This window comes from Myzus persicae, unplaced genomic scaffold (assembly GCF_001856785.1).
Source record: "Myzus persicae strain clone G006 unplaced genomic scaffold, MPER_G0061.0, whole genome shotgun sequence".
In the NCBI taxonomy this organism is placed as follows: Eukaryota; Metazoa; Arthropoda; class Insecta; order Hemiptera; family Aphididae; genus Myzus; species Myzus persicae.
The window spans coordinates 264,526-290,370 of NW_019100570.1; the positions used below are offsets into that span (position 1 = coordinate 264,526).

The 25,845-nt window shown below is 30.3% G+C and overlaps 1 protein-coding gene across 4 annotated transcripts in view; it reads left to right on the plus strand.

Annotated features, from left to right (window-relative positions):
- Positions 1-25,845, plus strand: part of LOC111033531 (discoidin domain-containing receptor 2-like) — a 159,851-nt gene that overhangs the window by 121,659 nt on the left and 12,347 nt on the right. For all 4 annotated transcript variants that reach the window (XM_022314317.1, XM_022314325.1, XM_022314340.1 and 1 more), the window contains 3 exons: positions 11,077-11,253; positions 14,991-15,124; positions 21,220-21,427. In XM_022314317.1, coding sequence (XP_022170009.1) covers positions 11,077-11,253; positions 14,991-15,124; positions 21,220-21,427 — 519 coding nt within the window. The remainder of the gene's footprint in view (positions 1-11,076; positions 11,254-14,990; positions 15,125-21,219; positions 21,428-25,845) is intronic.

Genomic DNA, 25,845 nt, shown 5'->3' on the forward strand with positions numbered 1-25,845 from the left:
TTTGTACTGTATTCTATAATATAAATGGATGGCGCACGTGTCTCTGAGATTTTAGCTTCTATTCTGTTGATATTTACCGATAGATACGTGTCGGTGGCTGGAGGAGAAATACAAATGGAAAATAGGAATTGGAAAATAACAGGTGAAATGTTTTTTTTAGCCCTTTTTTATTTTGTCAAGCAATTTTTCCTCAAAAACGTATTGGCCGTTACCGAGACCCAGTTAAATTCTTTGCACGCGCGTTTCAATGTGCAGTGTGCACTGCACCTAAAAGCCTTCGGTCCTCAAAGGACAATTGATATAATAATTTATTATTTTCCCTTTACATTTACCACCGACACCTTTGATAGTTGTGGCTAACAAGGAATTGTACCCCCAAAGGCTTACACGTTTTAGCAAAAACCCTTTTTGCGTTCCTCGGCATTCTTTTTTTTATTGCGCTCTCGGAGAACATCTTCCACTGTGCGTACAGTACGGTGACTACTTTATCCATCTTATCAATATGAACTATAAAGGATTAAGGCGTATTACCCTTATTTTCAATTTGTCTGAACTCTCCGAGCATGTATACAGTGTATACGGTTTCGTTATTTACTGACCCGACTACATACAAATGTGTATAAATACCATTAAATTATTATTTAATTGAATGGACATTATATTAAGTTCATAGATAGTGTACCCGCAGTTAATAGAATGTAATTCTGATAACTGTATACTACTCGTATGTACATGCATATACACATACATTTGTTCCATATTATATGACGTTTAAGTGGCGTAAGTCCATGGCGCGTAGAAAATTCCAACTGCTCTGATCTTAAAATACGTATTTCAGTTGCTATTGGTTAGGTATAGTCGTGTTTCGACGGCGGTCGATTTCCCGACGTTCATTTAAGTTTGTTGATTCCTAACGGAACGGCAATAATTCATTTTAGAATTTATAACCTAGAATAATATCAGCGAGGGGAAAAAATTGGCTCTTAATGCAATATATGGATACGAGATTCCCGTACGTGACGGCAATATTCTTGGTAGGACTAACCGACTGTCTGTGTATCACTGCAGCAGTCTGTATATACTACAAAGTGTACAGTATATTATATACATACCGTACCGGAACAAAAACGAAGGAAAATATGGGCGGCCGCGCATTTCCCCCGTAACAAACATCATCTACCCCTTGCCGACAAACACACCGCGGTTCGCAATATTCTACTACCGAACGACCGACCGGAATTTCGATTAATCACGCTGGACACGTTTCACCATGCGGTGTACACTACTCCGAGTACCAAAGTTTCAGCAAACGCCAAAATAATAACCAGCATTCGACCCCTAACAGTTACCTGGGGTTAGAATTTTTTTTCTCCCTTGTCTGGTGCGTATATATCTGATACAGACAAATCCTTAACGGATTATAATGCGGTTTGTGTTGGCTTGTATTAATCGGACGTTGAAAAGGGTCAGCTGGTCGGATATTAAACATAATAATGAAAATAATTGTGATGATCCGGCTAATTGACTGCGAATTCCAATAAGAAATTTAAAAAAAAAATCACGATTCACTTTAATAAATATAATGCTGTATAATAATAAATTTCATTTGGATCGATCGGTACTCTACAATTATTTACCATTATATTGATCTGATATTTTCTACAACTATTCCCTTAATCAAATACCTCTCCGAAACATTCGAATTTTCCAAAATATTTAGACTTTATTAGATTTATTTACTATATTAATATATACTATTTGCTATATTAAAAATTATAAACTTAAATAATTAAATGAACATGCAAATAAATATTATTCAGTTATTATTGATTTATAAGAATTAAAAAATAATACATTTGTATGATATCACTGTAAGTACTGTGGTGTACAATTTAAATTCAAAAACATTTTCATATGCATTTTCTTATTATTCTTCCGACCGACTTAGTGATAAAAATATTACCTAATTTACTGTTATATCAATGAAAATACTTTTAATTTTTTTATTTTACTCCTAAAATAGTTCAAATATACATAATTGTTCATAGTTTTGATGAAAGCAGTAAAAATCCATTGGTCCTTTAATACAGTTTCAATTTTTTGACTTACCAAAGAGTTTGTGTTGAATTACATGTAACCATTAAGTTCAAAACTGTGTGAGAAACTGAAATTGTATTCTTGACTCCTGTAGTAGTGTAAAGTATCTAGATATGTCTAATCTTCTTAACAATAGCTCACTGAATCCTTGAAATCAAATAACATCCTCAAGTTAAAAGAATATTATTAGTGATTACCCCTAAACAATATTCTAATAAATATTAAAACTAAATATAAGATTGGTCTTTTAAGAATATTAAATACTAATTAAAATGCCCATTGATCGGTTTTATTAAAATTGAAAAATATATAATACGATTATAATAATAGGTAATACATCAAAAAAATAGTTTCTTTTTTATACATAAACACCTAATAATATAACAACATCATAAATATTATCTTTCAAGTATTTTTAAGTTTTAAACAGATTTGTAAGATAAACTGACTTTCATTAGAAGTAAATTGTTAACCAAATAATACAATTTCATAGCAATATTTATAACCATTATGAGTGTAGGCAGTGTAGCGATAGTATTCATCATATTATATTAGACTCAATGGTCTAATGTACCTAATAATTAAAAAGACTTCTACAATAATATCTTTACATAAGAAATACAATTTTATTCGTCTGTACCGACATATTTTTATTTACATTATTGTGAATAGTGATCAGTTCGAATACACTATACTTCATGATGAAGGTTTTCAAAACCAATATTAATCGCTCAGAATAAACAATAATAAAACGAAGAAGAATGATCGCAAGTTGAAGAAAAAAAAGGATGAAAAACTTAACCATTGCGTGCAAACGTAATTGAAAAGTTTCCTGTCGGTGGACGGGTTTTTTCTTTCTCCTCGTCTTTTTCAATCCTGTGTTATTGTTTCAACGAATGCAAACTTTTAGGGGCGACTAACGGTTTGTATATATAAACCATTATAATATAGGTGTGTATATATATATTATATACATTTTTTTCTTTTAATTGATTGGCAACAATGGTAGCCACAATCAATAGAGAAAAAGTGAGACAGTAGCTTTCCATTTAAACTGTAATATTAACGGGAAATTAGCGATAAAAATGTTTCGTGTTTCTTTTTAATGACCGGCGCATTGCGCAGATGTGAACAATTTGAAATCGTTTATTCACACGTAATTTATTAATATTTCACTTTTCAAACAAATAAAACGATCACATTTCAATAATTTATGAAGGTACATAAAATTATAGCCAGTAGATAAAATCAGTTCAATAATATTCTGTCCACAATCCGTCTATCTACCAAGCGGATTTTTGAAACAATATAAAATGAGTTTCATCTAAATGAAGCAATCAGGAACCAATACTGCAAAAATCTACATCTATACCTACAATACCTTGACAGGCCCCTTAAAAATATTATCTTATTAGCAAAAGTATACTATAATAATATAATGAATTAGAGGGCGTAATTCGATAACCGAAGTTCTTGAAAGAGAAAGCGCTCTAATTAATCGATCGGCTAATTAATAAACTATGTGGGAATTTTGGGTGATCGTCGGACATTTTGACCGCAGTCGTATTTGCCAGAGACGGTAATAATAAAGTGAATAATTGACTTAAGCTTGTCCGTTTCGCCGATGAACACAAATTGGCTTTGTCGGGTAACTTAATATAAAACGTCCGCGTTTCTCGTTCACGACCGTGTTATGAGCCTCTTAAAGCAAACGCTATTGTTACTGTTACAATACCCATACAATGACCAACTTGTTGACCTTTTGCAATAATGAAAAACTGAACGTGTTCGGTCTAAGTCATTTGTATTTATAATTCAAGAAAGATGAATATTGCACATAAATCTGAAACGTTGTATATTTTATTATCTGGGATTTTAATAAATAAATATTACGTTTTTTCTTCATTCGATAATTTCATAAGAATTACTAATATTATCAAGATATATTAGCATAGGTAATATTATATAGAAACAAATTTAAAATATTCCGAGATGTATTTTCCATAATATGATGTTTGATCGTTTAAAACAATAATAAAAGAAAAACTATTTAACAAACTTCGGGCTGCAAACATTATTAGAAAAGTTGCATTGGAATAAACTCATTACATTTGTTTAAACTATAAGAATATTTGTTTAAGAAGGTTAGATATATTGGTATTTTTTTAGTTATTTATCGATATTAAATTTTAATACGATGGAAATAAACAAATCGACAAATAAAAATAACATTTAATGTGGGATTGTCAATTGAAATTATTGTGTATTCACAAAATGAATATGGATTAGATTAAATATATGTATTAAATAAATATTAGCTATTTGTTTACGTCATGGTCGCAAGTACAGGAATAAAATATATTACTGTAGATTTGTTCCGAATTGAATGTATCAAATATTTAGAAATCTTCAATTCAGTAAAAATATAAAATGAACCTAATGGAATTGTAAATTTTAATAATTCAATAGTCTTGCACAAATATATAAACATAGTGGAGTAAAAAAAAGATTGGCTTGATAATTAAAATTTAAAAAAACCATTAGTATTTTGCTGTTTATTACTGACCTTTAGTAAACTGTTGGGCTGTAAGCATTAACTTATAAAGATGCCAAAAATATTTTTATAATAATATCAAAACTTTTGAATTGACATTTTTCTTTATTTGTAATTTTTATTATTACTATTTTTTATTTTCAGAAGGTACTTAAAGAATTTATATTAAACCTTTACAAATTCCTGCTTCGTTTCACTGAAAACTTGTATATTATAAAATTATATATAAATATATTTTTAACTTCTTTCCCCGGATGACTCGGAAATTAAACGCATATTGATTGACATTTGAAAATTAAATTTTTTCAGCCATTATCATTAAAACTAGAAGTTAAGAGGTTATGTTCGATTTTCCATTCAATGAAGCTATTGAGCTTAAGTTTCTGACAGCTTAATTATAAAGCCACACCGTTAGTGAATGATATTGCTTAAAATTAAAGAAAAATATAAACGAATACAAGTTTAAAGTTAAATGTCGTAACTTTGCTGAAAAGACTACATAAATTTCTCGAAATAATATATTATTAATGGTTATAAAATCATTCAGGTATATTAAATTCTAAATAGAGTTAAACTAAATTATTTACTGCGTAACTCTTTATGTAGGTAGTATACATATGCCATAAATCTAAAATTAAATTATTTAACTGGGTACATATGAAAAAGTTTCATCTTGTTTTGATATTTCATTCAGTGTGAACTAATTTAGTTATTGATTAAAATATATAATTTTATGTAATGTACATAAATACTGTACATTCATCCAACGTTAAAACATCATACGTACCAATATAATATAAGAAAAATAATAAGAAGAAAAGTTAAAATGTAAATGGTATTTTTTATTATTAATACTATTATTATTATTTATTTGAGAAAATCACAAAACTGATTAATCTTAACTTATGTTATCTTTTTTTTCAATTAATACAAAATCATTTATGTTTAAAGTATGAAGTGTCAAGTGTGTTATACAATTATATGATAAACTTCATTTTAAAACTTCAAATAAAAAAATAGCATAATATGTGTGCCACATAATTTGAATTTAAAATATAATCATGTTATTTTCTTAGCCATACCATTTTTAGTCATGTTTCATAATATAATATTAAACATTAAACAACTAAATCATAAAGAAAAGCTGCAATATATATTGACTATTACCCTACGCCTATTAATTAAATTAAATCTCATAATCACTTCAAAGAAAATTAAATCTGATAAATACACTATGGGTTTGAAGTACTAGATTCGTCGATCTAATTAGTATAAATATATTAAATAAGCCATTTAATTATTTACATATTATAAATAAATATAAATTATGATATAAACAAATTAAAAGAAAAAAAAAGATTGATTAATCCAGTAAAACTCTTCTATATGGTTTACTTAGAAAACATAACGTGCACAGAAGATCAAATTGTCACTCAATTTTTTAATTAAAGTATTTAATACCTAATAGATTAATAAGGATTAAACGATTTTAAAAAATCATTATAAAACTTAAATGGATATTTCCAAAATTTAAAGTGTAGATATGTATTATTATATTAAAAATTATGCTTTCAGCGAATATCTATTAGTAAAACATAACACAAAACTTTAAAATATGACATTGGATCACGGCCTATAAGTTATTATTAAATGGATGATACGATTAGTCATATAACAAATCCCTTTAGGCACTACATCTGGACCTTTGTCGCTTTAAGTTGACTTGTTTCTGGTTTCAAGTGTTTTGGTTATTTTAGTAGGGCAAACTTCGTCAAAGACACACAAGTTTGAGTCACACTCGAAACAGTTTCTCCGATAAATGGATAATCTCTTGGCAGGTTTTTAAGATGTCAAAATATGTGCTCACCTATTCTGCTCGGAAAACTTAACTTGAGATAACAACGGTAGTTCTTAGAAAACTTAGTAGTAGATAAAAACAACTTGACGTATACTTTGTATGTGCTATGCGCATTATTTGTGATAATAATCGGTTTATAGCGAGGGAAGTCTCTAACTCGTTACACCTATAGTTTTTATGTAAAAAACAATACAAATTTAATTGTAGAACTGCCTGACAACGTATTATATAAAATAGAAAAAATAATAATGTCATCATTACATTTTTTGTACTAAAATCTTCAAAATATATATGTACCTACAATTTACAAGCTTATATATTATGATCGTCTCAGATTTCGATAGGTACTCTTTAAGAATAGTTACAATATGAGTCGATTACATGGTAAGAAATATTTATATTTTATTGTAATAAAATATTGGTTGAAATAATTTGAATATGTTTCCCTTCAAATAATATGATGTTTGGTTATCTAAGCTCGTTAATTTCTTTATCGATCATTTATTTATGCGCTGTGGCCTATAACAGACCACAATATTGTAAATTTTCTTAAATGTCATATATTCGAATCGTTTTGTCATTGGTTCCGTTGATAAATTAACGGTGTTTAAAACCACATTAATTCCTCTTAGGTTATATCCAAAAATACCAATAAGATGTTTCCCATCACAGCAACTATTGTATTCTAACCAAAAATGTATCTAATATATTGCATACCAAGGTCTATGAACTAAATTATATATTGTGGTTATATTCAACGTGAATGAACTCTTACTTCTAAAAATATTCATACATTTTGATTTTAATATTTTATTATGACTAATTTCTAATAAAAGTAATACTTTTTATATAATAGTAAGTAGTAACCTATTTAGATTTCATAAGCAATTACTTGTGCTATACGTTTCTATTTTATTCTTACCTACTTTAGAACTTCAATTTTCTAATCATCCAATCCAAACTTAAAATAGTTACAGGTATTTATAATAACATACAATATCCACACATCATTATTCCAACGTATTAGATCACAGCTAGTGTAATGAATCGTCCATAAAAACCTTCCTCCGATTGATTAAATTGTTTGAAATCAATATCATTTATACCACAGTAGTGGTTACCATTTAAAATTTAATGATCACTACCGCGTTGCAGTTTTAATCAAATAATTACAAACGCTGTTCAAAATATTGATGAATTTGGATGACAATAATATTCTGTATAAATTCACACGTATACGTCATAACTCATGGCATCGAACAATTACGATACACGCGTACATGGTATTTGTACCAGATATAATTCATATTATTAATGTATATTTTATATTATAAGTTTAATCGAGATTAAATAGAAACAATAATGCCATAAATTTAAATATCTAGTAGGACGAGTAAAGATATTATTATTAGCCTTTCAAAAATAAATTATTCCCACAATAATGTGTTATTATTTTATTATACATTATGACTTAATCGCAAATATATATCCATATATCTATAAACATTTTATTTTAATATTTAGCACGTTTCTGGAAGTAACATACACGTGACCACGTTCTTAGGTCCATTTTAAGCTAAGCTTCAAAGTTCAAGATGAGTATTATTGGAACCGATGAAGCAACTACTTGAGCTACCGGGTGTATGCGGATATAGTCAAATGTACCCAAGTTCTGAGGAATTTAAATAATATCCTAAGATAATAATTAATAGTTATAAATTATAAGTCATGAGTAAACATGCGTGGTAAATACCACAGATATGTTAACATGTGGTTAATGCGCGTAATCACCACAATATGTTTGTACTCAGATTATAACCCGTTTTACTGAGACCGCGTGGGATCTGCGCTGAGATTATTGTTGATTGTATGGTAGTTCATAATGAATTTCTTTTTCGCTAACACGTATTATGTGTATAAACGTGCAGATTATATTTAGTGTCAGAATTTGTGAAAAATTTAACTACGAGGATGCTGGGAGGGGCTAGAAACTCCCCGCTGGTCTCTTTGGCGTAAAGTAAAATGGTATACGATGGCGGTGGTGGTGGTGGTGCAGTACTGCGGTATTTAAAATACACAATTTGCTCCTAAGACTGAAAAACTTCTCACCGCCGCTACTCGTGAGCTTTTCAAGGCTACAGGTACGCCGGCTTTGACCAAACCTATCCATATACGATATATACAGTGACAGCTGCTGTGCGTGGTCGGCGAAAATTCGTAACGGTAAAACCGCACCCGAATGGCGTTGCCGGCGACATATATTATGACGTGCCTGGAAGTTTGGACTATATATATATATATATATGTATATAAATACGGTGGCTTTGAAGAATTTAATATATTATTACATACACCTACAAACTGACCAGCGGCGTCGGTGCTAACCCCCCCCCCCTTCTCAGTCATCTCTCGGTCGGGTACAACACACATCCCACGGCGGACGTCCTCCTTCCCTCCCTCCGATCGTCCAACCATCCCCTAACGCCACTAATCCCACCATCCCCCCCTACGAGGTGGCACGCGCTGCGACCTCTCTTTCCCCACACCGGTCATTTTCATCACCATTCTATTACCACAAAATGCGTTCGTATAATATACTTACTCCGTCCGCCACCGATGAAGTCGTGCGCGTTCTTGACGTCCGATGGGATAGGGAGTGGTGGCCGGGGAGAGAGCCGATGTTATATATTATATTATATTATATACTTAAATACTTTACGTTTTAAAATAGTATATTTTCGTGCAGTTTTCATTTATGTGACTAGCGTTCTACGAGTGAAATGCTTTCCAGAAAATAAAATGGTAACCGCTGTTATTAGACCACAAGTGCTGTGTACAAGACGAATAAAACAAATGACATCAAATAAATATTTTATATTCTAATAACTATATTGGTGTTGTACCAAAGCATACTCCGTTAGTACGTCAGATATATTTTTGTACACAAATAAATGAATAATCTTATGACGATTTTATTATCAAAGTACTATGGTATTAATATAGACAAACTAATAAAAATTCCGAGTGAAATTTAAGGTGGTTTTTCGTTGTTAAACCAACCTGTGACAAAATTGTTAGACTTATTTGATTTTTGTTCAATCATATCTATTGAAGAAACCCAAATTGAAAATAAAATCCTGTATAGTTCTCTAGAGGATAAGTTAATAAATATTAGGATTTTTACAGAATTAAAACCTCAAGTCACCCTACTTCTTACAATTTTGCCACTGCCGGAGTATGTTTTTACTCGAAAAGCACAGAATATAAACTAAACAATATTATACTGACCCGGATGTACCTGCCACATAATTTACCCGATTCTTACTCCTTAAAAAATGACCAACTGGAACCTCCTTAATGGAAATTATAATTGTATGTATATTTATTTGATTTATTCTAAGGCATTCGACGGGATACGATGGGTATTACATTTTAGAAACGCATTAAGGCCAAAAATATCATCGTTTAAACACAAAAGACCGTTAGTTATGTCTGTGCACTGTACAATTTAAAGTTATGTATACGTTATACGTATAATACATACATATAACACCTGTCACACAATTTTAGGAAAATAAACGTTTTCCCTTACCATGTGAATGTACAGTATACAGCATAGTATGCGTGTGCGTGTGCGTGTGTGTATTTCCTCTCGGTGAAAAAATACCCATCAAAAACGTGACACCCCAATCCCCCTCCCCCCAACACCACAATAATCTGCCATGACGATCATTATGCAACCGGACAACGCTGTGTGGAATGTTCTCTTTCGCGGTCCCGTCACACATCCTCACGACCCTTTTCCCGCTGACGTGCATATACCTACCAAAATATTATATATATTTGTATAGTATTAGTTTGCCATTCCGACGTAATGATGGACGCGCGTTCAGGTTTTGGGTACTATATCATATTATTGACAATACCTACTTGCCGTTTGACGATGTGCGGTGTCGATTTTTATGTAATTTTACTCCATTTAAGTTTGTTGTTCTGTCACCTCTTCCATGGTCATTCATTCTGCCGAAAACTTTTCAAGAGAAATTTCCGAGCTTTCCGAGTAGTTTTTCGTGGTCCATCGGCTTTTGCGTTTCGTTTTTAATAAACGAACTACCTATACTACACGGATGTGTGTGTGTGCGTGTGTGTGTATGTATGTGTGAGTAAAGATGGATATACTCGCACGCCAATACGATATATTATTTTCGTTCAGCGTTCGGAGTGTCCATCACTCATGACTCATGAGTCATGGACGTCGCGTTTTCCCCCGTTCTCTGTATATTATTCTGGTAGACAGGTTGTAGGTGCCGTGGAAATTCCAAACCCTACATGTGCATATTGTTATATCTTCGACCTCCTTCTCGCCTAAAGGTCGGGCCAATTGTTGACGTGTACTTCTATTATATAAATTTATATCTTCAGGTGGTTCGAAATTATCATTTCCGTATATAAAACAACAAAATCTTTTATGTAAAAAATCATCAATCGATTATTTTAATCGAAAAATGCATTTACACTATTACAATGTTAAAATTACATGTACAAATAATTTAATATATTTTTTCAGATGGAATAACCAGTTACACGATCCCAGTTGACGGATCTGCGAGTGACAATACGGACGTAGCAGACCTTTCATACGACGGTGTGGTGCGAGGTGACAAAATTCAAGGAGGTCTCGGACGTTTGGTTGACGGTGTGCGCGGAGAGGATAACTATAAAATGGATATCGGTTACGGAAAAGGTAACACAATACTATTATTATAAAAACGCTTAGTTTTATATTGAACAAAACAATAATTGAACTATTTGGACGCATATTACATTACAATCTAGAACGAACTCAATTGTTATGGCAGGACTTGTGCAAACAAAAAATCACTTTTATGATTAATAAATAGTTTTATAATTGTTCCATAAAATATTTCAGTTATAATACATATCACTTAAGTCTATATGATTAACAAAACCGTGGCTTTTTATTATTCTAACCATTATATTATATTGTTTTTAATGCTTATATATTACATACAAACATTAAATTTATTAATTAAATGCTCAACTTAAAAGTAATAACCATTTTTGACTACGGTGCACCGCTGGTACTATATTGTGACTAATACCCGGATAATAGAGTTAATTAATCTAATCTGTATATTTTATGATGCAATATAACGGCATCCGTTTAACCGATAAAATATACCAAAAAGTAAAACCTCATCCTCCAAAATATATTATCCAGGAACGGTAAGCACGTAATATTAATCCAAGCGACAGCAGCGTTCTTATACGTAATCGCTCACGAACGACCCATTGTTAAATATATTATATTACGCGCACCTAAATATCTGTCTAATTTTATAGCTCGTTGTCGAATAATAATTTTACTTCTTCTGTGCTGCTGTGTTCGATGGCAGAAAGTATAAAGTAGTTATATTAATAACAATAATATATTATTATGGTTTACTATAAAGAACAACGACTACGGCGATTATGATGATGATGACGACGACGACGACGACGATGATGATGACGATAATAATAATAATAATAATAGTGTAGTCACTTGTTTCAATATTCGCATAGTGAATATTATTTACTGTGTAAGTGTACAGTGTATAATAATATTATACAATATTATTCGCGTATATTATTATTATGATTGTTATTAACATCGCGGGCATCTGCGGGTTGTGACGGCAACGGACCGTTTTATTCAATTAATATTTTTCCTGCGCGCCAAACTTTCGGAGCGCAGCCGGTTTGTGCTCGCGGAATGTGACGTTTGTAAAAGCTAATGATATGGACGTTTTAATAAGCCCCGGGAAACTTGCACACGTTCTGCTGCAGTCTCCGCGTGTATATAAATAATAATTCATGTTTCAAAATCCCCGGCAATAACAATAACAAATAAACGTGCGTAACTTCGGAAAACGAAAGCCTTATAATATTTTGCGCCAGTGACGGGGGGTTTGGTGATCGGCGTGTGGAGAGGTGGTGAGCGGGGTGCGTTTGTGGGTGAAGGAGAAGGCGGCGGTGGATGGTCGGACGGAAACGTAGGGGTTCATTATAACAGAACGGAGGTGAATGTATATATAATATTGTTATACGCGTATAATTTTGAATATTACGACTCTCCGAGCATGACATGAAATACGATAAAGTAAATCGGGGAAAAACTATATACTAATGGAACAACGGGTAATGACTGCGGGCTCCCTTCACCTCCACACCGCGTCACAGCCGCATTCTAAGAGTTATTTAACTTTAACCCTTGAGCCTTCTACCACATCCCTCCCCGTGTCATTTTTTTTATTTTTTTTTTTTTATACACATAATATAATTATTATTATTATTTATTTCCCCGACGTATACATATATATATATATATACACATTATATATCGGGGAAAGATATATATACGTATATACGTATATGCGGGTTACGTTTATTATAATATACATCATTGAAATTTTTAATACACTGTATAACGAGAAAACCATAATAACTGTGGTGGGGTGATAGTCATAATAAATATACACAGTACAGTGGCGTATTACAAGTATTAACCACCGTGACTGTATCACACACAAGCTCCCTAAATAATTTATACCGAAATGTCTGTGTCACAGGAATAAAATTAAATTTAAATTCACACTCATATACCTATATATTATAATAACATAAAAATAATAGTGAATTGTATCGTTACTTTTCCGGTGACGCGTACGATACACGCAGTAGAAATAATAATAATAATACAGTATTATAGTTTAACGCATATAAGACAAATAAAATGAGAGATGTCGTTAAAATGTTGTGAAAAGTTTTTTAACGACTATAATAGTCGAGTATCATTGATTTTTACGATGTTCGCTGTGAAAATGTGTAATGTGCCTACCTAATATACCTATCGAAAAGATGAGCAAAATAGATACAAGAATCGAAATTGATTTGGTGACATTTAAAATATATATAACTTTGCATGAATAACCTGCAGACTAATTAAAACATTAAACAGGAAATTAAATTTTAAACGATGAAGTAATACAGAAAATAAATAGCTACAAAATAATGGAGGTGATGATACGTATTTGATATTTCGGTGTATTCGTGAAATAATAACTATGTTAACATTAATTTATCAGTTATTAATAAATTATATTTCTTCTTATTAAAGTTATTTGTTCCAAAGAGTTTGACTCACATTTTATTTGCATGTTCTTGAAGAATCATTTAAACAGGAAAATAAATCATATCCACATGTTTATTATGATGAATATGCTAGTTGGTATTGGTATAGGTTACAAAATTGCATGTGGTTAATATTCAACAAATACTTTTTTGTAATAAGGTAACAAAAAATATTAAACTAAATATTTGTTATTTTGTGTTTTAAAAATTAGTTTTTTCCCTGACACTATGTGTGTATACCTAATATATTTATGTTTATGTTATGTGTTATACAAGGCAACTACGTAGCTTTTGTTACACATTAACACATTAAAATATTATATTTAAGACTTTGGTCACAATATTAAATAGGTTTAGAATAAAAGTATAACGAAAAAATCACACATATTTCATACTTTAACACCAAATATCAATGTTACTGTTTGTAGATGTCAAATGTCAATTTATTCATGTAATATCAGTTTTTATATACAACACTATAATCATATTAATATTTTTCGATACAATTTAAATTGATGATGAATCATTGCATTTAAAAAATAATTCAGTGCGGAGAATGGTTATGATGTCGAAACTGGCATTTTCGTACACTTCACTACATATTTTGATGTTACTTTTTCCTATTTCTTTCAAAACTACTTGAAAATTCGAAATACTGCCAGCTTATAGTTCATTCTGAATTCACTTTCCAACCTAAAAAGCCAAAAAGGCACTACCTTAAACTGTTCGATCTTTTTACTGCTATAAAAAATGTTAACAAAAAACAAAAACAAGTAAAAAAAATTATATTATAAAACCTGTATAGTTTCTGTCCTCTACTCGGAATCTAAATTAGTCATAAAAATATTATATCCACATTATTTATTTAATGTTGCACTACTCCATCCGACATAAAATATTTTTATACATTGTAGATTGTATTTATAATGTCTATCATAATTTAATGTTTATTGATGATTTGATTGTTTTAACAATGCTCACATGTATTATTAAAGAACATAGTCTAGGAATATTAGCAACTTTGAAAATCTTTCGCTATTGTTAATTTAATTAATTTTAAATTTTAAAAATATGTAGATACTAGTATACTAGGTACTTATTATTTCAATATAGTGTTGTATAAATAGGTAGTTGTAAAATGATTTGTAAAAGAGACTTGGGACCCATGACCTACCAATATATTGTTATATTTTATACTACAATTTCAATCTCAACTAAAATTGTATCATTAAATAATATTAACGACTTGAAAAACATTGTAATAATGCATGTATTTATTTTATTTAGGTAACGGATGGGTTGGATGGCGTAAAGAATCATTCTCAAAGGGATATGTGGAACTAATATTCGAATTTAGCGAAGTAAGAAATTTTTCGGCTGTGCACATATTCACCAACAATTTTTTCAGCAAAAACGTACAGGTGAGTAATTTCATGAAATCCTTAGAATGTTCTTTTTTACGATGTTATTTGAAATACACGTCAGAGTTATTTCATTTTGTCTTACAAAAGGGAATTTTCATAATAAATCCTAAAACTAGTAAAAACCTGCCGGCTATGGCTTAATGATCTCTTAGAAATAATATAAAAATCGTAAGTTTCAAGCACTGTTGAAGTATGTTGTACAAACTTCTTCATCCTTAAAACGGGATGAATGTGTGCGGGTGTGTGTGTAAAAAAATATACTTGTAACAATAAAAACTCGGGGCTTATATGGATGCGTGTTCACACACTACATTTAAACATGCTAACCTAAAACAATGGGAGAATAACAACAGTAATGTGCTAATGAACCTCATAATATACAAACATGTCTCTTAGTTTTAATTATTTAAAATCAATAAAATAGCTCAAAATTGACCTCTACAAACTATTTTTATTTATTCTGGGATGCTTCAAATATAATTATTTAGACCATACAACTTCTCATAGTGATTTTTGAATGTATTTTATAATATCAACAAATATTTGATCAACCTGTCCCGAAATACAATTTAAATACAAGTTATAACATACTATAATAATACTCATCACATTATTATACAATAACTAACAATAATTACGGTGAGACGTTAATTGTTCTTTGATAATAGATAACTATTACGGCTAAGGTGTACATAATATGTTGAATAAATCAAAACAAAGATGAGCTAACCATGTATCTTACACCATGATGTATATTATACACTTAAATGGGCAATTATCATCAATATAATAGGCTTATGGTAATTTCATGTGTATAAATCACTGTTTAATGTGTACTCACTAGGTGCGGCCAACTCAATTAAATGTTTTAACTTTGAAGTTATAGCTTTAAAGGATTATTATTACTATACTACGAAGAAATTAAATCATTATTATAACTTTGTAAAAGCAAGTATAATAATGTCCACTTTTAAAGTACCTAATACTAAACTATTGTTAACTATAAATTAAAAATTATGTTTTTTCTATGTTTGCAATAGTAAAGTTTTCATTCTATAAATCAACTATCAATTTTTACTCCACATAAACAGTATGTATTATGTTTTCAGATTCCAAAGATATAAATCTATAGTTTGTTTGATAAAAATTAAAATTCGTAAAAATTGTACATTTTGTACGGTTTACGACTTGTATTATTATTGGGAAGTTGTAATAATATTAACTTATTACAGTACGAGTATACTATATTTCATGTTTATCATATAAATATATAATAATAGAACTTTGATGACTCACTCATAATGAAATTTACTAAGCTATAACTTTCAAGCTTATGTTAGGAATATTGAATTCGATACAACATTGATGACCACTTTCTGCTTAAAAAACAGAGTAGACATTTAATAAATTACCATTATGAAATGATATAATAGTACTGTAGTAAATACTAGATAGAAATATATATCTCACCTAATTCTATTTGTCATAATTAAACCCTGACATTTATCATTTCTTAGTTTTTGATTTAGTTATAGTATAACAATACAATAATTAGGTAGGTATATAACATAAATTACGTTTACCATAATTAATCAAAACGTATAATGCATATAGTTCACGTTATACTAAATATGATGCCAAAAATATTTCAAACTATTATAAAACTAACTGCCATTTAGTAAAACCAAAAATTTAAGAATTCAGCTGAAAAATGAAAAACAATGAAACGTCTACAGACACAATAACTAAAAATATAAATAATTAGAATGTAAAAAATTGTTATTATTTATAACTGTTTAAAGTTCGTTTATAACTTTAAAAGTTTTACAAACAAATGCGTTTAATAAAATAATTGAAAAAATAAAATGTTAAGACACATTTAATATTTTAAATGCTCACATTATCCAATTTTAATTGGGTGGGCTTACTGCAGTAAGTATACGTAATTTATTCGACCATCGATTTACCAATGAACGTAAAATAATATTGAGACATTAAGAGTGTGATTTAATATTACCGTTTCATAATTTTAGATGAACAGTTTATTTTTGTTTTACTGTTGTTTCCCAGATTTCCACCCCACACATAAACTTCCACCCCTTGGAGTCTCGGTTTATTTTTAATATCTTTTTTGTAGGTAGGCTATTAGTACATAAACAATTTTTTTTTTTAATGAAAAATGTATATCAATTACGTTTGATGTCTGAACTAGTGTATATTACGTATAAATGTGCGCATGTGTGTGTGTAAACGCGATATGGGGCGCTGAAATAGGGTCCACGAGACTCCATTAAACGGCCGGTTTGGTTTTTTTTGGTTTTGACAAAAATTTATAGCCTCGCGGTAGGTAAGACCTTTTAAGGCCTGACCGCGTAATGCCAGTGACAGATTTATGAATCGTATATGTTTCATTTACTCCAGAAATATAATAACAACAATAAACGGTTACTAGGCGAATAAAACATACCTTGCATGACGTGATATACGGTGTGTTTGTGTTACGCTTACCTGAAAGAGATGGTACCACCCTTTTGCTGCCCGATACCACGACCCGCTTGATGCATATTATATGTGGATTGTGGACACAATCGATGCATTAAAAAGTCTCGCCTATTTATGGTAACCATGTATTTGATTTTTAGAATGTTATATACCTAATTCGTATGATAGCACAATACAACACCACGACGTATGAAGTAATGATGATAATAACAATTCATTAAAATATACATACTATTATGTTTTGGTCATAATATCTGCAAAGAAGCATATAGTATATAATGCAACATTAAAATAATGAATACAGTAGAACTCCGATTATCCGGACTAATTAATGTCAAGGGTGGTTCGGATAAATAAATATCCGGATGATTGACGTATGGTACATCAAAAGTTATATAATTGTATGAATATATTGTATGTATGTATTTATTATTCATATATTATATTTAATATAATTTAGAATTCGTAACCATAGACAAATAATTTTATTATATATTTAACTGAAGCAAAATAAGCCTTAATTACTGGTGTTCGATCCTTCTTGCCTCTCAAACCATTTAAACGCCAAATCCAATACATCAAAAGCTTCAGAATTTTTAATGTCCCTCCGTCGGAATGACGGATATTATTAAGAATAATATATACCTATTCTTTATTTAATCTAAAATCGATTATGAGACACGTGTATGAATAACAAAAAGTGCCGTTTTTTTTCTAGTCCGGTTAATTGGACGTCCGGATGATTGGCGTTCGGATAATCGAAGTTCTACTGTACATTTATATTATCAAACCAAATCGAACAATTTGCTGTAGCCAAAAACTGCAACCGTATAAAATCATTTGAAAGGTTTAGGAATTAGGGGTAACATATACATATTACACGTTATTATAGTCATCAGTGTTGCGGAAAATGTTCATATAGGTACCTACTTCTTGAAATAACTTGAAATTTATAAACCTAACCCGACATTAAGGACTGTACTAAAACAACAAAGGTATTTACCGCAACCCTTGTATATAGTAATTATACAGTATAGGCCAACAATAATGTATATTTAAACACATTTTAAATAATGAGAAACATAATGTTACGTTGTGTTCAGATATAATCTACATTTTTTTTATAACACAATGTCACGAATACGAAATTGTCCTTCAGTGATGAATATTATTTCGCTGTCATTTTGTATCCATTATGTTTTTAACAATATATTCCAATCAAAAGCAATAAAATAGTACTTTAAATTATATCAAAAAATAATTCCAACAAAATTCTAATACTGAATTTGGCTATCGAATAGATAAAATAATTATTTAATGTATTTTTTTCTCCAATTATTTATGAATATTCTATTTATACATACCATTGTTCACCCATCAAAAATATAATATATATCCGAATAAATTGAATTAAAAATTTTAGCTTACATATTATATTGGTTACTGATGGCGTGTTTATATGACTTTATATTATTCTACTTTAAATACCGATATTAACTTTTATATGGATTTTGAACAACTGCACCTATGTCCCTGTTTGTGTACATGATCACGTAATAGATAGTGTCAGATAATCATCTTTAATCACTTGTAATAATATCAATTATCAATATATCCCCAATGCCATAAATATAATATTGTAATCAAAACCGACACGAACAGACAAGCATCATACATAATATATAAAATAACAATATTAAAATATTCTGCAAATGTGTATTTCGTGATCAATGCGTGTACAAATGAACGTTATCATTATCATAATAACGAAAACCAAAATTTAACAATAACTAATAACAAATATTTAAATTAATAGAAACGCTTTTTTCACAAAAGGCTTTTAAAACACACTTGTTGGCATCAAAAACACTAAATAATTTGTTTTATTTTACAATATTTTTACACTAGATATTATTCTATTTTGTATACATATACTTTATATCTATATTTTAATTGTTTTTAATTTCTTTGTTAATTTCAAACATTGTATTACACGATTCATACATTCATCATGTAAAAAACAATAAACAATAAACCAATGTTAAAATATTATACCTACTACAATATACTCATAAAAATGTGATCGAATTTGATGTATTATGTTCATACGAAAATGCTGAGCTTTATAAGAAACAATTGTAGGTATATTACTAATCTAAGTATATACAATTTTGTTTTTTGAATTTAAAATTTTGCAAAACTTTATAACTCAATATACATACATTTTCCACAAAACCGTACAAAATTATCTTTTTTTTAATATAAATAATAAACATTGTTAAAAAAATTTTAATCTAAAATACTTTTAACTTTCCATTATTCTGATGTTTTATGATTACTAAAATAATTTGTATATGATTCAAACAAAAATATGGTAAACAAGCAATCTTTCAAAATAACTTCGAATAAAACAAAAATATGTCGCTCCACATTGTTTTTCTTGCTCAGAGCAAGAAGCAAACATGGAGTAGGTAAAAAGGGTTCGTGTTAAAACGGTTTTTTTTATGATTTTTGAGTTATCTTAAAGTAAAGTCTATAGTCACCTATTTCAAAAATAATCAAGCCTTTCCCTATTCATCCCTACCAATTTCAACATTAAAATAAAATGGATATTAAATTCTTTAAAAATTGAATGACATACCTAGTACGTATCTCCCTAAAAAATGTTGTTTTCTATATTTTATTTTTATTTTATTTTTAAGCTTTTTTTAATTACATTAAGATTACTCAAAAACAGAAAAAATGATTATAGTTGAATACGTTTTGTCCATGTTGCACTTAAGACAGAGAGAAATTGAAAACAGTCTGCTGACATTCTCTTAAATACCATGATTACTTACTAATCATAATCTCTTGGTCACTGACCAACAAATAAAAAAATAATTTTTCATTTTGGAAAAAATATAACTCCACATGGCATAACTCATATTTATAAAAATTTAATAATATGCATAGGTATTATATAAAAAAAACATTTTTAAAAATAATTACTTTTATAGACGTTTTGTAAAAACATCAAACGTAGATATATTAAATAAATGTATATCATTGATTTATAAATATAAATATGAACGACGCATTAGAAAACATTTTTAACTGTCACAATAATTAGTTCGTTCTATCATTTTACGTAATTTATTTTTACAACATCATTTTAATGACAAAAATTTGGTATTTAGTGACAGAGTGGTGCGAGGTCTATAGAAAAGGGTGCTTAAAGTAAAATGGCTTTAGGCGGTGCAGAATAAATTCACTCCTGGAATAAATATTTAAATAAGCATAATTTTATTATTACTTTTCTCGCACAGTGACGTAGCTGTTATTACCAAAATAATAAATCTACCTTTAACGCTAATTTTTAATATTTATTGAAGTAATTCTGAAAATTATTTCATCCCAATATCATTGTTAAAATCGAATAAATATTTATAGTCTATTTCCCATCTCATGTTGTTTTGCCTTATCTTTCCTTACCTTACATCATTTTATCTTTTTTTCTTTAAATACCTATAGTTATAACAAATATTTATTATTAGACATATTTTTATCTATTTGTATCACGACTTATATTTTTTTTTCAATATCTTAAGGTTTTTTCAAAAGCAAGAGTGCAGTTCAGCGTGGGAGGACTACACTATCAAGGACGATCAGTCTGGTATACGTACATGCCGGATACGGTGTTGGAAAATGCCAGAGATGTTGACATACAGTTACATAATCACGTTGGCAAGTACGTGAAAATCCAACTTTACTTCTACAGCAAATGGATAATGATCAGCGAAGTGAAGTTTGATTCCGGTAAGAACTACATAAATCATAATTCATTTTTATATAATAAAGCACTGAACTCCGTGACAACATACTTAAGCATACCGTACACATAGTGCATGCTTTTACGCTAATTTCTCTTAAATAAGACTCATAATATTTCTCTACGCGTCTCGTTATGGTAAAATAATATTACCTATGGTAGCACGGAGCCTTGAATAGGCAATTTAGCTACACCACGGTCGTATGCATATCCCCCGGTATTTGTGGTATTTTCTTAACCAGCCCGCTCCGACAAAATTACTGTATAATTAACTGCATTTTAATAACAAGCATGTTATTTTCGTCCTAAACCCCCTCCCCCCCTAAACCCCTAAATCAACGTTTGTAGTTTAAGTTGCCAATTGCATTATTGCATATAGGTGGTATTGGTATTGGTATTAGTAGTATTCGACTAGCTGTTTATTTATATATACAGGCATTTTTGAAAATATTTTGTCGTATGATGAATGATATTTTAATAATATAGGTGTACATATACGCACATCTTGTTTCGAAAATAGTATCCTGCAATAGTGCGTATCACGTTATTCGTTTTTCGTGTGTGTCTAAAATCGCACAAATCGTACGCAACCAAACATTTTGTTAAACTTGGTCATAACTCTAAACTCATAGCCTTGGTAGTATTAACATTTAACACTTCGGCCATTATTTCCTGAATTTTTAAATGAACAATATATTGTGGAGTACTTTTCGGAAAAATACTTATGAACAAATTTCGTATACATAATGGTTTTTTTAAAAATTATTATTAGTTATTACTTATTACTAAGCGTTAAAGGTTTAAATGAGAAGAGTGGTGCAATACAAATTGCGTAGGATTTTCCTTGCCGCTAGCTTCTTTTGTATAAAATAAATGAATACTTTTCATAATAAAGAGTTTTTAATTTTGAAACAATCGACCTGTAATTGTATGGACGCATTCACAGTGCGTAAACGGTATAATATATGAATGACAATTAGAACTTTAACCATGTATAACACATGTAAATCAAACCCAGACACAACTGCATATGGCGTTAATATACCATCAAATAGAGTCCAATACAATATTATCATTACATTCTTAACAGCGCTTGACAGATAACTGGCATCTGCAGGTTGGCGTCTTTAAATAACGTCGTGAACGCTGGCACCGAACCGTCATCACACGTGCAAGGTTTACAAATGGAGAATTTAGTTATTTAAAATAACTAAATTCCGTTTCCAATCAGGATTTGGATAATAAATTAGAATACATTTTTGATCGTTGAGATTAAGTTTTAGGTCTTTAAAAAGTTTTGAATTTAGGAACTGGTTAAAACTGGTATTTTAACATATTGTTTTAAAACCAAAAACTTCAAAAATCTAAACCGACATTTTTTAAACACAAAACCTAATACCTGATTACATTTTTCATTTTAAATTCAAACTTAAAGTTTACCAGAATACATTTTTTAATATACCTAACTTATACCTAAATTATCTTTTAAAATAATAATCTCTCAAACACATGAATTGTTAATTATTAATACATAATGCTTATTATAATGTACGGTCGTAATAAATAAATACAGATGCACAATGCATAATTATAATTTAATGTAATATAATGGCGCAAAACATTGACAAATCTTTTCGTATTCCAGTATGTAGTGCTAAAGTACCTACTCTGAACAATAGTGAAATATTTATAATATATCATGTAAGACATTAATTTAAAAACCAACAATGGCGAGTATAATCGCTTAACAATGTAGGTGTATTATAATAATAATATTTTATACTCCCAATTCTAGGGTGAAAGATTTTTTTTTTTTAAGCCCTTTACAGGCGCTTACAAATACACGGGTTTGCTTGAAACATCGATTTATTTTTCACTCGAATAATTCGTTATTAAAAATGTAGGACTTCAAACCGACAATAATTTTTACAGAAAAACCCCTTCGAAGTTCCATCCATACACTACATTTATATTGCACAAATGGTGTATTGCCGGCGGCAAAGCTTATAATCATAAAATTTATTACGTCGTTTATCAACGTATAAAAAGTTTCATTCTGCGTGCCATATTCGAACCACGCCGGCCAAAAGAGGAGTTTTCTTGAAATATAAGACAATAATATGCAACTTCCACTGGACTTCTTGTACACACTATCAATAAAAAGTACAAACTGCACGAATAATAACAAAGATGCGTATGCAACGCGAATCTCAATATTAACAAAGTAAAATCGACAGCCGTATTAATTTTAAACATTCTATAATTTATGTATTATCGAGTAAACACACTTAAAGTAACAAAGAACGTTATAATAAATTTAATGTAATCATCGTTTTATTATTAAAAAATAAAACCTTTGTGCAACAAAGATTCGTTCTGTGTACAATATTCATACGTAAATATTTGCCCTGAAATTTAATATCCATTCATTCGAACGTATAATAACGTCATAATATAGACATTAAGTGTACACATAATATAATCAAATACTCGCATTTATTTTTGTGTTATTCATGGATACATCGGAGTAGTGAGGGTATTTGTTTTCTATTTTTATAAATTATGACAACTGCAGTTATTAACGTCAAATGTATCGGTCAAAACGATCAATGACCCATCAAATAAATACAATTGTTATTGCACATCAGAATATAGCATCCAAGCGTGACACTCATCGATAAATATTATACGTAACGGTTTTTAATAATGATTTCAATTGTTCAATCAAGCCGACCGCAGTGAATGTTATCACATCCATTTACACGAAACGTTATAGAAATGAAAATAGGCTGAGAGATAAAAACATTAATTATTGACGTATTATAATATTATCAACGATAATCACACGAGTTTTGATAAAAATAAAAAATATACCATTTTTCTCTAGACTTTTCTGGAACACAAACGACCAAAGTCGCCACTAAATATGACTATAACGGTATACTTTATTATATATTTCACGAGCAGCATATACATAATACAACCAGCAGCAGCTGCAGCGGTAATGGTTAACAGTCACAATATTCCGAAACCTTGACAGCTGAGAGACTTCACGCGCGCGCGACACACAGAGGCGCAGCGGGCGAGTTTAAGTCTTCCGTCTCCGACGGGGCAGGCACGACGCTCGCATTTAGGTTTAAGCGGTTTCATAAAATACATATATTATATTACACAATAATAATACATGTACGTTATATATGCACGCCGCCACCGCAGTTTCGAAAAAGTTTGCGATTTTTTTTTTTCTTTTATTATCATTTTGTCTTTCTCTCAGCGCACATCCGTCCCACCCGGCGCCGACTCGCGCACGCACACGCAATACGTACGAAAGCTGAATCATTTATTCGACCGCTGAGTACCGTACACAAACATAATATACACATACCATACATATGTGTGTGTGTGTGTGTGTGTGTGTGTGTGTGTGTGGGTGTATAAGTTATGACCGAGTACCGGGTATACCTCTCTCGTTCTTTATAAGCGGGTTATTTATGGGGCGGGGATTATGCGAAAGTATATATAGGAACTCGTCTTATGAAGCTATTTATTTCCGGCACAGCGGACTCGGTTTTATTTAAATGCAGGCTCCCCGCAACCCCCAACATCATCCATACTGTCGCAGTTCACCCCTAAAGACCGCAAAAAACCGCGAGCGACGACTTTGTAGCGGGCAGCGAATGTGTATGATGTGAGAGCGTGTTATAGGTAATAGGTGCGCAATTTGTATTATTTACATCAATAATAGCGTCATAATGTTAATTTCCACTGACGGACGGACCAACGTAGAGACGAGGAATGCACGGAATGAGTGTGAGCTCAGGTATTTTAAAATAGTAACTGTAGGGAAACTAAGAGAAAAAATGACTAAACCGCGCGTCGAGTAACTTCATAATTTTGGGATTTTGGAATTCAGTATTTGTTTTCATTATTTTAATCATTATAACTACTTGACGCGAGCATAACATTTTTAACTCTGGCAGACCGTCATGGAACATCTACAAAAAAAAATGTAATAATTTAATTATCTAACCACGACGTACTAAAAAAAAAAACTCGATAGACGTCATTATTAGTTGACTGTTTTTGCATATAATTTACTGTTTATTAAAAGTTAATTACTTTTTCGTCGAAGTTTTTTTTTTTTAATTTCATTTTTTTGCACTACAGCCTCTCTTGAACAGCCTCAATTTAATACAATCACCGACAATTTAATACACAGCCCCGACAATATAGAGAGCTGTTGTTGTTCGTAAACCATTTCAGTAATTATATAATTGTAGTATAATACACAATGCAAACTAAATCACACGCACCATGCGCTCTAACGCGTACTAATTTCTCGACGACTGCATAATATGGTTTTTGTTCATCACGCGTACGATACAATTCACAATATATTCAGCAA